This window comes from Stomoxys calcitrans, chromosome 1 (genome assembly GCF_963082655.1).
Source record: "Stomoxys calcitrans chromosome 1, idStoCalc2.1, whole genome shotgun sequence".
Classification (NCBI taxonomy): Eukaryota; Metazoa; Arthropoda; class Insecta; order Diptera; family Muscidae; genus Stomoxys; species Stomoxys calcitrans.
Window position 1 is genome coordinate 69,016,871 of NC_081552.1, and position 13,267 is coordinate 69,030,137.

Here is a 13,267-nt window from a genome sequence, read left to right on the forward strand (position 1 = left end):
CAGAAAGTTTTACCCCAAAAGGCACCATACTATGACAATATTCAAGGTATTTGAGAATAGAGTTGGAATTTGGCATGTGACCACCAAACTTGCTCGAAAGGACATGTTCCCGATTCAAAAAAATTTGGGTCTAAATGAAAAGGTTTAGGGAGAAGAATACGAACGTAAAATGCATAGAAATGGGTTTCTACCGGGTAAATACCCAATAAATACCTTTTTTGGGTATTTATAATTTTGCCGACATCTTGGACATTAAAATATTTGGAAACAATATTTGTATATAAACCTGATCTTTTGATCTCATAAAATCGGATTTCAGTTATATACAGCTGCTATATGTACCGATCTCCAGATTTAAAGTCTTGAGCCAATAAATTGGTATTTTTTCATCCCATTTCGATGAAATTTGGCACCGTGAGTTCTGGTATACCTCTTCCCATTTCTGTGAAGTGTGCTTCTGATCGGACTATATTTGGAATGGGTAGGGGTCTACCAGAACATACTATGCCAAATTGCATCCAATTCGGGTAAAGATTGATATTTTATGGCCTCAATACCCGACATTGGGGGATCGGGCGGTCGGTCTAAGGGCAACTATATCCAAATATAGTCCAATCTGAACCACACTTCAAAGAAATAGGACGGGGTCTACCAGAAATCACTGTGTCAAATTTCAACGATATCGGATGAACGATACCAATTTATTGCCTCAAGACCTTAAGTCTAGAGATCGGTCTATATAGCAGCTATATATATAAGATAAATCCGATTTTATGAGATCAGAAGATCAGGTTTATTTAAAAAGAATACGAAATCACAAAAAATTGCTTTGAACATATTTTTATACCCAAGATATCTGCAAAATTATAAATGCCCACCTTTTGAGTATTTGCCCATCGCCTATCCCTAAACATGCAACATTCCAACATTTAAAAAGTGGCTGAGAGTCCGCCTTATACCTTAGTTGACATGTGGCCCAATAATGGCAATAAGATATTCAAATGGAGGGTATATGGCAGTAGCGTAAACATTTTGTTTCGTCCACATGTAAAAGCTCTAAACGGAAAGTATGGTAAACAACTGAAATGGCTAGATAATATCAAGTTTCTAGCGTTCGCCCCTCCTTCAATACCCATGAAAACGGACATATAACCCGAGAATAATAATATGGGGCCTAAATTAATGTAGAGGGGTACCAGTGCGTGCACAATCTCAACTTTTTGATATATGCACTGCATTCAACCCAAAGGTATTAGCAAGTCGCGTATTTCATCAATGTGGAGTATATCTGAAGCCTGAATATCCTATGAGACCTAGAAGTTTAGATTATAAATATAAACAAGTAAAAGCGTGCTAAGTTCGGCCGGGCCGAATCTTATATACTCTCCACCATGGATCGCATTTGTCGAGTTCTTTTCCCGGCATCTCTTCTTAGGCAAAAAAGGATATAAGAAAATAGTTGCTCTGCTATTAAAACGATATCAAGATATGGTCCGGTTCGGACCACAATTTAATTATATGTTGGAGACCTGTGTAAAATTTCAGCCATTTCGTATAAGAATTGCGCCCATTGGGGCTCACGAAGTAAAATAGAGAGAACGATTTATATGGGATCTGTATCGGGCTATAGACCGAGTCAGACCATAATAAACACGTTTGTTGATGGTCATGAGAGGATCCGTCGTACAAAATTTCAGGCATATCGGATAATAATTGCGACCTCTAGGGGTCAAGAAGTCAAGATCCCAGATCGGTTTATATGGCAGCTATATCAGGTTATGAACCGATTTGAACCTTATTTGACACAGTTGTTAAAAGTAAAAATAAAATACGTCGTGCAAAATTTCAGCCAAATCGGATAGGAATTGCGCCCTCTAAAAGCTCAAGAAGTCAAATCCCCAGATCTGTTTATATGACAGCTATATCAGGTTATGAACCGATTTCAACCATACTTGGCACAGTTGTTGGATATAATAACAAAACACGTCGTGCAAAATTTCATTCAAATCGGATAAGAATTGTGCCCTCTAGAGGCTCAAGAAGTCAAGACCCAAGATCGGTTTTTATGTGCAGCTATATCAGGGTATGGACCGATTTAAACCATACTTGGCACAGTTGTTGGGTATCATAACAAAACACGTCGTGCGGAATTCCATTCCATTCGGATAAGAATTGCGCCCTCTAGAGGCTCAAGAAGTCAAAACCCCAGATCGGTTTATATGCCAGCTATATCAGGTTATGGGCCGATTTCAACCATACTTGGCACAGTTGTTGGATGTAATAACAAAACACGTCGTGCAAAATTTCATTCCAATCGGATAAGAATTGCGCACTCTAGAGGCTCAAGAAGTCAAGACCCAAGATCGGTTTATATGGCAGCTATATCAGGTTATGAACCGATTTTAACCATACTTAGCACAGTTGTTGGATATCATAACAAAACACGTCGTGCAAAATTTCATCCCAATCGGATAAGAATTGAGCACTCTAGAGGCTCAAGAAGTCAAGACCCTAGATCGGTTTATATGGCAGCTATATCAAAACATGGACCGATATGGCCCATTTACAATACCAACCGACCTACACTAAAAAGAAGTATTTGTGCAAAAGTTCAAGCGGCTTGCTTTACTCCTTCGGAAGTTAGCGTGCTTTCGACAGATCGACGGACGGACGGACGGACGGACAGACGGACGGACATGGCTAGATCGACATAAAATGTCACGACGATCAAGAATATATATACTTTATGGGGTCTCAGACGAATATTTCGAGTAGTTACAAACAGAATGACGAAATTAGTATAACTCCCATCTTATGGTGGAGGGTATAAAAAAAGTATACAGAGTATTGTAGAAAGCGCAGCGTTGTGTGCTTGCGTGGGCTAGTTAATAATTATTTACCAACAACATTTAATAATAATTAAAAAAAAACATATCATTTTCTTTAATAAAAATTTCTAAATACAATTTTTTTGCGATCAAATTGTAAAAATACATTACAATTAAAATTAAAAAAACAAAAATTACATCTGTACAAAAAATTTCGTTGAACTTTGAGCTTTTGACAAAATTTCACTTAATTTTTGCTTAAGAAAAGGTTTTATGGAGATTTTGTCTTAAAAAAATATCGATGACATTTTGCGAATAGAAAAATGTTGTCTTAAAATATTTTTTGAAATTCTATGAATAAACTTATTGAAATTGTGTTAAAACAGATTTCATTGAAACTTCGTCTTTGAAAACTTTCCTTGAAATTTCATCTTAATTTGGCTTTAAGAAAAAATTTCATTGAAATGTCTTTAGAAAGAGTGTTATTGAAATTTTAGTTTTAGAAAAAATTTATTGAAGTTTTGTCTTAAAAAAATTTTTGGAATATTGGTTTCAGAAATAATTTCATTGAAATTTTGTCTTTAGAAAAAATTCCATTGTAGTTTTGTCTTAAGGAAAAATTTTATTCATGTTCTGTCTTTAAAAAAATTTCATTGGAATTTTGACTTTATAAAAAAAATTTTGAAATTTTGGCTTTTTGAAAAACTTAATTGCAATTTTGTCTTTAGAAAAAATTTCATTAAAATTCCGTGTTTAAGTCAAAGTTTCATTGAAATTTTGTATTTAGGAAAATTTCATTGAAATTGAGTCTTTTGGGAAAAATTTTGTCTTTAGAAAATTATTTTCTTCTACATGTTTTTTTTTCTAAAATTTTGTTAAAAAAAAAAAAAAACATATTGAAATTTTGCCTTTAGAAGAAAAGTGAAGATTGCGGCTTAAAGAAAATGTTGAAAATTTTTTGTTTTAAACGATCTGAAAAATTTTATGTTTTAAAAACATTACATGGCAACATGATCTTTAAAAAAAATTTCATTAAAATTTTGTTCTTAAAAACATTTATTGAAATTTGTATTTATTGTAGAATAAATTTAAGGAAAATGTTGTCGTTTGAATAAATGGCAATGAAATTTATTGAAACCTTTCTTCAAAAAAAAAAAAAAAAATAATTTCACGGTGACCCAAACCTGGGCAACATCTATAGATATAAAATGAATTTGTGTTTGTTTGTATGTTTGTTTGTGGGTTTGTAAATTTTTTTGTTCCGCATAGACTCAAAAACGGTTAAACCGATTTCTTTGAAGTTTCACAGACTGTGGGGAGTGGTCCGGACGGAGCAATTGGCTATATAATTTTTACCAGCCAAAAATAAAAGTGGACCGATTGGGACTATATGGAACTTATATGAAAGTTATTCAAGAGTAGAGTACAAATTCCATAATAAAAATTGGGTCCAATAATTGGGGGGCCGCAATGACCCCAAAAACGCCCCAAATTGGTTTGTTGGAAGAAAATGACAATATGGGAATCGAATGAAAGGTATTCGGGAGTAGATAACGAATATGGTTCGGAAGGGAAATAGGCTATATACGTTTTTGATATCGCAAGAGGGGGTACTCACCCCAAAAGTACCACCCAAAACTAAAAGTGGACCGATTGGCACAATATGGAACTTAAATGAAAGGTATTCAAGAGTAGAGTACGATTTCCATATTAAATATGTCGTCTAAGTAATTGGGGTCCGCCCCGATTACAAAACCCCCCAAATTGGTTTATTGGAAGATAATGACAATATGGAGCTCGAATGAAAGGTATTCGCGAGTAGATTACGAATATATTCAGGAAGGAGGTATAGGCTATGTAATTTGTTGATGTTGGAAGGGGTGAATCATCCCCCGTTAACACAAAAACGCCACCCAAAATCAAAAGCGTACCGATAGGGACAATATGGATATCAAATGAAAGATATTGGGGAGTAAAAAGCGAATGTGGTAAAAAACTTGGGTTCAAGTATCTAAGGGGTAGCCCAAGCTCGAAAACTGCTCCAAATAGACATATTGGACGTATATATCAATAAAGGTCTCAAATGAAAGGTATTCGGGAGTAGACTACGAAAATGACATAAAAAACGAGGTCCAAGTAATTGATAGTCGCCCCACCCCGATAAGCTCCCCAAATGGGAATACTACTCAATCAAAGCTTGATGAAACACAAATGGTAGGCATTTGAGAGCAGATTACGAATATGACATTAAACTTTGTGTACAAGAACCTAGGTGGTGTTTTACCTCCTAAAATCGCCTCCAATAGTTTATTTGACCTATAAAACAATGGGGAATCAAGTGATTGATTTTTTTTGAGTTGAGTGCGTCATTCAAATTTGAGCTCAAGTGGCAGTGTGGCGCACAACCCTCATATAGACGACCTCCACCAAACGGCTGCATACGCCAATCATAACAATATGAGGTTGAATTAAAGGTATAAGGTTGTGTACTGCGAATCTGATATCATTATTCTGCTCATATATCTAGCGGACCACCTCACCCCAAAACAGTGGATCAATTATAATGACCTAACGGGACACTGTGTGATTAAATTAATGTGTAGGCCGCCATAGCCCCGAAATTATAACATTCAGCGAGAAAGAAGAAGTTGCAACCCTTAACGATAAGGTTGCAACCATTTTTAGCTCACCGATAGACGAGACTAAACGACGTGTTGCTGGGCTACACTTTTTTGTTCAAGAGTTTTATACGGTAAGAACTATCGCCACCGCACCAAAATAGTTTTTTACCACATAAAATCGTTTAATATGGCAATTTAATGCGATTTAAAAACAAGTAAAAAAGCGTTGGATACCCACCACCTCGGGTATATGTGTAAAACACCTCTCATTAAAATTCGGTGAAAATTTCATACCTTATGTCCCATAGCAGTTATATCGAAATATGTTCAGATTTGGACTAAATACTAATAAGTACAATTCAATTGTTTAATTGTGCATAACAAAATAGTGATCTTTTAAGTAGCTATATCTAAAAATAAACCGATCTGAACCATATACGTCACGGATGTCGAAAAGCCTAACATAAGTCACTGTGTCAAATTTCAGTGAAATCGAATTATAAATGCGCCTTTTATAGGGCCAAGACTTTAAATCGAGATATCAGTCTTCATGGCAGCTATATCCAAATCTGGAACGATTTGGGCCAAGTTGCAGAAAAATTTCGAAGAGCCTAACACAACTCACTGTCCCTAATTTCGGCGAAATCGGACAATAAATGCGCCGTTTATGGGCCAAAACCTTAAATCCAGAGATCAATCTATAGGCAGCTATATTCAAATCCGATCTAGCGGATCTAGGCCAAACTAATGAAGGAAGTCGAAGGGTCTAACATAACTCACTGTCCCAAATTTCAGCTAAATCGGGTAATAAATGTGGCTTTTATGGGCCTAAGACCCTAAATCGGAGGTTCGGTCTATATGGCGGGTATATACAAATCTGGACCGATCTGAGCCAAATTGGTGAAGGATTTTGAAGGGCCTAACACAACTCACTGACCCAAGTTTCAGCAAAATCGGTTAACTTATGTGACTTTTATGAGCCTAAAACGGCGGATCGGTCTATATGGGGGCTATATCAAGATACAGTCTGATAAAGCCCATCTTCGAACTTAACCTGCTTATGGACAAAAAAAAGAATCTGTGTAAAGTTTCAGCTCAATATCTCTATTTTTAAAGATTGTAGCGTGATTTCAATAGACAGACGGACAAACGGACGTACAAGTCTAGATCGTCTAGATTTTTACGCTGATCAAGAATATAAATATATACTTCTTTATGGGGTCGGAAATGGATATTTCGATGTGTTGCAAACGGAATGACAAAATGAATACACCCCCCATCCTTCGGTGTTGGGTATAAAAAACACTAAATGATGACTATTTAATAGGTAGTCATATGGTATGGTGGTTGTCTATGTATGACTATTTATAGACAACCACCATACAATATGATCCACTCTAAGCGAGTAGCACTAAGATTTAAATTAGCTTCATCTGGCAATTTTCAACTGAAATTGTTTGATCCAATTGGATTTAGTTGATCCAATTAAAAATATGCCAATATGAACAGAGAGAGGGCAGAGTGGTAAAAATTAATCATCAGCATGTATCTTTGTTATGACAACCTATCGGTCCTTTGAAAAAAGAAAAATAAAATATTGGAAGGATCTAAAAGCAAAAAAATTCAGTATCAAATTCTGGGGTGGGATGCCTAGGAGAGCCGCCAACCCCCAAAACCAGGCAAACGGATTAATAGACCAACCAATACAATATGGGATTCAAATTAAAGGTATTTGAGAGTAGAAAACGAATCTGATATCCAATTGCGGAACTAAGTGTTTTATGGGTCACCCCACCACTATAAAACCCCTCAAATCGGACATATTTACCGATCATGGCATTATAGATCTTAAATGAAAGGTCTATGGAAATAGAGCACGAAATTGACTTTCATTTTTGGGACCAAGTGTCTGGGGGTCCACCACACCCCAAGAAGGACTTTTACTGACCATTGCAATGTGGGGTTTAAATAAGAGAAAAAAAAATTGGAATAAATTTTCAACAACAATTACGCAGAAATGTTCTAATTTAGAGTACTTCTCTCCAACATAGCATAACCGGGCGCAGCAGAGCGGGCCGGGCTCAGCTAGTCTCATATATAAAAATCAATTTGTATTTGTTTGTAGGTTTGATTGTTTGTTTGTGTTTTCCTTATAGACTCAGAAACGGCTTTTACGCGAAATTTTGTGTGCTCTCTTACAGTAACCTACAAACAAAAATTCAGTATCCAAATTTCGCATGGGGTACCTAGGGGGATGCTCCACCCCAAAAGTTACCAAATACATATATATACACCAATCACGACAATAGGGGACTCAAATAAAAGGTATTTAAGATCAGAAAACGTATCTGATATCCAATTGTCGGACCAAGTGTTAGGGGCACCATCCCAACCCCCAAAACCCCCCTGAATCGGACATTCTTACAAATAAAAGGAATTTACGAGTAGAATACGAATGTGATATCCAAATTCGGGGCCAAGTTTTGGGGGGTCCACCCCTTCCCCAAAACAGCACCCAAACTGGACTTATTTACTGGCCATGGCAATATGCTGCTTAAATAAATGGTATTTGAGTGTAGAATCGAATCTGATATCCAGATGTGGGACCAAGTGTTTGGGGGGCCGCCCATCCCCGAGAACATCCCTCAAAGTGGACAAATTTACGACCATTGCAATATGGGGCTCAAATGAAAGGTCCTTGGATGTAAAGCACGAATCTGATATCAATATTCGGGAAAGTATCTATGGGGCCACCTCACCCCCATAACTCCACCCAAATAGGAAGTATTTGCTGACCAATATGAGGCTCAAATAAAAGGTATTTTAGACTAGAACGCGAATCTGATATATATTTTCTAAGCCAAGTCATCAAAACACTCCCCAAAACGGTAATGTTTGCCAACTATGAAAAAATGGAACTCAAATGAAAGGGCCCACACCCAAACCAGACATATTTGCTGGCTTTCGCAATAAGCGGTTTAAATGAATGGTATTTGAGATTAGAAAACGAATTTGTTATCCAATTTTGAGGCCAATGGCGATATGGGGTTCAAATAAGTGATATATGGATATATGAGAATAGAGCACGTTGCAAATATATTTTTAGGGCTTAGTGTATGGGGGCCCACCCCACTCCCCAAAACACCACTAAATCGGGCATATTTAACGACCATGACAATGTGGGGCTTAAATGAAAGGTATTGGGGGGTAGAGCAAGAATTGATACCCATTTTCGGGACCAAATTTCTTTGGAAAAAAGGGGTCAACCCAACAAACAAAATTTTTTTTACTGACCATCGCAATATGGGGCTCAAATAAAGGCATTTGGTATTCCCCAAAACACCCCCCATGCCAATATGTGGCTCAAATAAAAGGTATTTAAGATTAGAAAACGAATTTGATAACAAATTTTGGGGCCATGTGTTTGGGGGACACCTAATATTGTAATCTCCCCTTACACCAATAACAATATGGGGTTTAAATAAATGGTATTTGAGAGAAGAGCACGATGCTGATATTCTTTCAGGGCCAAGTGTCTGGGGGACCATCTCAACCCCGAAAACACCCCTAAATCAGACATCATGAGAATATCGGGCAGAAATAAAGTCTTTTAAGAATAGAGTACACCTTACATCCAAACTTAAATTCGTAGACCGATAAAGTTCATATGGGATTCAGATAAAGGCACTTATGTTGTTAAACTGTTAGTCAAGCGATATACTATTTTCGTAGCATGGTATTTCACCCATAAAAGGTAAAAGAAGGCCTTATATTTTGTCTTAAGAAAAGAAATTTATTACTATTTAAAAAAAAAATTATTAACATTTGTTCATTAAAATTTTGTCTTAAGACAAAAATGTCATTAAAGCTTTTTCTTTGCATTGAAAAATATTGTTGGAATTGTATCCAGATAAGACCAATGGATTTTGTTTTTGTTTCTATTTAGAGAAGAAAATCAAAATAAATAGATTTTAAAACAGTTTAGCCAAATGTAGTGTTGCAAAATGCGTTAAGCAGGCATACAAGAATTTGTTGAAGTCTAGGCTTTGAAAAATAATTTGGATATAGGCCCAAAACTGAAACTGAATTTTAGTATTTAGAAAAAAAAAATAATTAAAAATAAAGTCTTAAGAAGATGTTTTATTGAAATGTTATATTAGGAATAAAAATGTTTTATTGAAAAAATTTTGTTTTTTGGAAAAATGTTACTGAAATTTTGTTTTTAGAAAATATTGTAATATAATTTTGTCCTTAAAAAATTAGTTCCGAGCGTCTCATTAGAGAATGAGAAAATAACTTGCTATTTCAGCGAATTCCGGTAACAAATATGCGTTTTATGGGCCCACGGCCCTAAATCGGGAAATCGGGCTATAAAGCAGCTATATCTATGTATGATCCGATTTGGACCTACTCTATACGGATGTCGAGAGGTTAAACTCAACTTACTCTTCCAAATGCCATAATAGGCAATCAGCACAAATACATTTGAAGAAGATAGGTGGTGTACCGATTTTCATGTTTAATAATAGGAAAAATAGTTCACAAAAATTTGTGAAAAGTTTTTTATGGATGGTACAACATATAAGTATACAATTTGTGTGTAAGATATTGAGAACTGAATACTTTGATTCTTCTTTTCGAATGGCTTTAGAACAAACTTGAATAAATCTAAAACTAGTGGACATTGGACTCATTGCTCTCAGCTTTGAATTATATTTGGATGGCATACCACATTTTGATGAAAGAAATTTCCTTAATGTCCTTAACGAAATTATATTGAGATAGACACTCTTCTGAAGAATATTTAAGAACCCTGAATTTTTTTATTTTTTTTTTTTGCTTGCCTATGGAAAGTATTATTTTAGTTAGTTCTTCGATATATTTTAACTCAAGTGCAGGAAAATTTTTATTTGTGTTGCACAGTATTCCAATGCCAACTCATATATATGGCCACTTTTTCCCAAAAATATTGTGAAGTTTCAATATCGGTAGTTAACTTTTTTGTCTTAAAATTTAATAAAAAAAAAATTTTTATCAATAATATTCAAACAGTACTCGCAGCACAAATTATTGTTTCTTATTTTCATTTTAAATCTCTTATTCCTATTTAAAGGTTATTGAATGGAAGACATTTATTATATTATTATTCTTGTTTTAATTTTTATAATTTCATTCATAATTTAATAGTTTTGATCCCTTTTTATTCAATTCTTCCTTGATGTTTTTTTTTTTTATCCTTACACATTTTAAAACCATTAAACACGCAAAGAAACACAATTTCTTAAATATTTTCGGAATTTTCTTTAGCCACCGTTGTGAGGATTTGCACTTTAGATTTATTGGTCAAGACGCAAAGCGCGGCAATTTATAGAAAATATTCAACAATACGAGAGCGAATGAAATTCGTGACTAACATCGCAATTGCCTGTGAGAGCTGGCAACAAGTTGAACGAACATAATCAATATTTGAAAAAAGGGTCCATAAACGTTTTTTATGACTGCATTTTAGGCGAAATGGTCATTTTTTGTTGTTATTATTTGTATGTTTACTGCTTTTCACAAACTAAATTTGTTTATTGTTCTGGCACGATTTCAACAATTTCGATAGTGCTTCTGATACACATGAACGAAATAAAAATATTAACTTCCTGTAAGAGTAGGGAAAGCGCATTAGAAAAATGGGTTTGTGGGTGTAAATGGATAATTTCTTAGTCTGAGATAATAATCACATAGGCGTAGTGTGGTTACATAGGCTTACAATGTTCGCCCATTGCCAAGAACTGTCATGGGCATTAATGTCCAGGCAAAAAAATCCAAAAACGTTCACTAGTGTTTATCATCTCACTAATGGGGATATTGTTTAGTACTTACTTAAGATTATAAATAATCCACTTTACTATCTAAAAGACATCTCCTTCTATGCTATTATTGTAAAATATATACCCATGATAGTTCGTACATAACATGATATAAGTACGATGAACATGATATAAGTACAATATTTTCCCTAACGGCATCTCTATTTGTGGGACTGTCTAAATAAAGGTAATTTAACATTGTCATTGAAAATGTTCCCCCCATTATTTTCTTCTTATAAAATAATATGCGCTCGCCTATGCAAGTGTATGAAAGAATTGATCAAAATAAAACTAGACTACTAAACCGGTCCACAAATTATGTCTCAGCTAAGAGAAACGGGTAAAGGGTGATAAGGCGAATTGCAAGTACACAACATTCGCATAGTTAATATATAGGCGACATTTCTGTCGGTACATCCTCATGTTTCTTTCTAGAATGACCTCCATAATGTGTATTAAATTCCATAAAAAGCACATAAAACCATGATTCTTTTTAAAGCTGAATGAATTAATAAATATATTTGTGACGCAGTCAGCATGCCGCGCATGTGGAAAGGGGAATTTTAGAAAAAAAAAGAAACAAAACCCCTTCTATTGGCAAATTATCACAAATCTAATTTGAGTTGGGAAAAATGTTGTAAATGCATGACAAATTTTCATAAAGGTGTTTGAAAATTCCAAAACGTGGTTTGACATTGAAATTTTTTTTCTACCTACGTACAAGAATCAAAAATTCGTAGTTACTGCCAAATCAATAAGAAATGGTGCAACAATTCGCAAGATACAGTTCTGTGAAAAAGATATTCGTTATGGCCAATTTTCAATACAAAGCATTCCAGAAGTGTAATATAATCAATGGTGGTCTTTAGAGCCCAACGTTGCCCAGAGATTAGCATATCCGGGCGAAAAGATCAGAAAAAAATGTCCACCATTGTAAGGCCGCTTCGGCGGCACAAAAGGTCCTTCTGATGGCAGGATAATTTGACCGGAACGATGGGTGTGCAAAGGAATGGTACGCGGACTTAGAATTCCAGGAATTAACCTTATGGGGAAAAGGAAGAATTAACCGCTCGATTAAGTATTGATTTTTATGCTTAATGGGTCTTATATAAAGTATGGGGAAGGTAATCGAACAATTTTGATTTGCAACTTAGTTATAAAGTAAAAATTAAGTGATATCTTTTAATTTTAACAAATTGAAGTCAGCAATGAAAATTACTGAGATCAAATTAATAAAAGAAAAAAAAAAGTTTATAAATTGTATAAAATAATTAAATAGCAAATTTTAAGTACATATGCATTTTTGCATTTTAACAGTGTGTATCAACAAAGGGGTTATATTAAATAAATAAATTTGCTCAAAATTTTGTCTACCTTATATAACAGAGCTAATTTGAAAATTGAAAAAGGCATACATTAAACATGATAAGGAATTGTTAAACTGATTAGAAATGTTAAGAAAAATATTTACTATGTTAAAAAGATTAAAAATGATTAAAAATCGAAGATTTAAACTGTTTTTCGCTACTTAAAGTTCAGATATTATTGGGAAGAGCATTCCAGAGGCGTATTGCACTGATAAAAAACCATTGCTCCGATATACGATATTGGTGTCGTATGTATTTGAATCACTTGTTTGCCTCTACTAGAATTAGCATAACGAAGTATAGCAGACAAATAAGACGTCTTATTTGTATATTTTATTTTGTGTAGTGCCAGCAGCGAACGAAAGTGACACCATATAACCGTTTGGCAAAGTCCGATATCAGATCTCTCCTTCGCAAACCAAAAACATATCGAGAAACATCATTAACCCTAGAGAGATAACCCTATTGGAAGTTACGGAGTAGATAACCATACGTCTGTGGAACGTATCATTGTTTTTCTTTATGGTGACAATATTTTTGGAATTTTTTAACTTTTTGTACTGAGATGCATTCTGTATATATTTCCTTATTAT

At 34.8% G+C, this 13,267-nt stretch overlaps 1 protein-coding gene across 1 annotated transcript in view; it reads right to left on the minus strand.

The window, feature by feature from the left end:
• Positions 1 to 10,866, minus strand: part of LOC106094520 (peritrophin-44) — a 33,919-nt gene extending 23,053 nt beyond the window's left edge. Inside the window, exon 1 of the mRNA XM_013261743.2 lies at positions 10,691 to 10,866. Coding sequence (XP_013117197.2) covers positions 10,691 to 10,694 — 4 coding nt within the window. The 5' untranslated portion in view covers positions 10,695 to 10,866. The remainder of the gene's footprint in view (positions 1 to 10,690) is intronic.
• Positions 10,867 to 13,267: the final 2,401 nt, after the last annotated feature.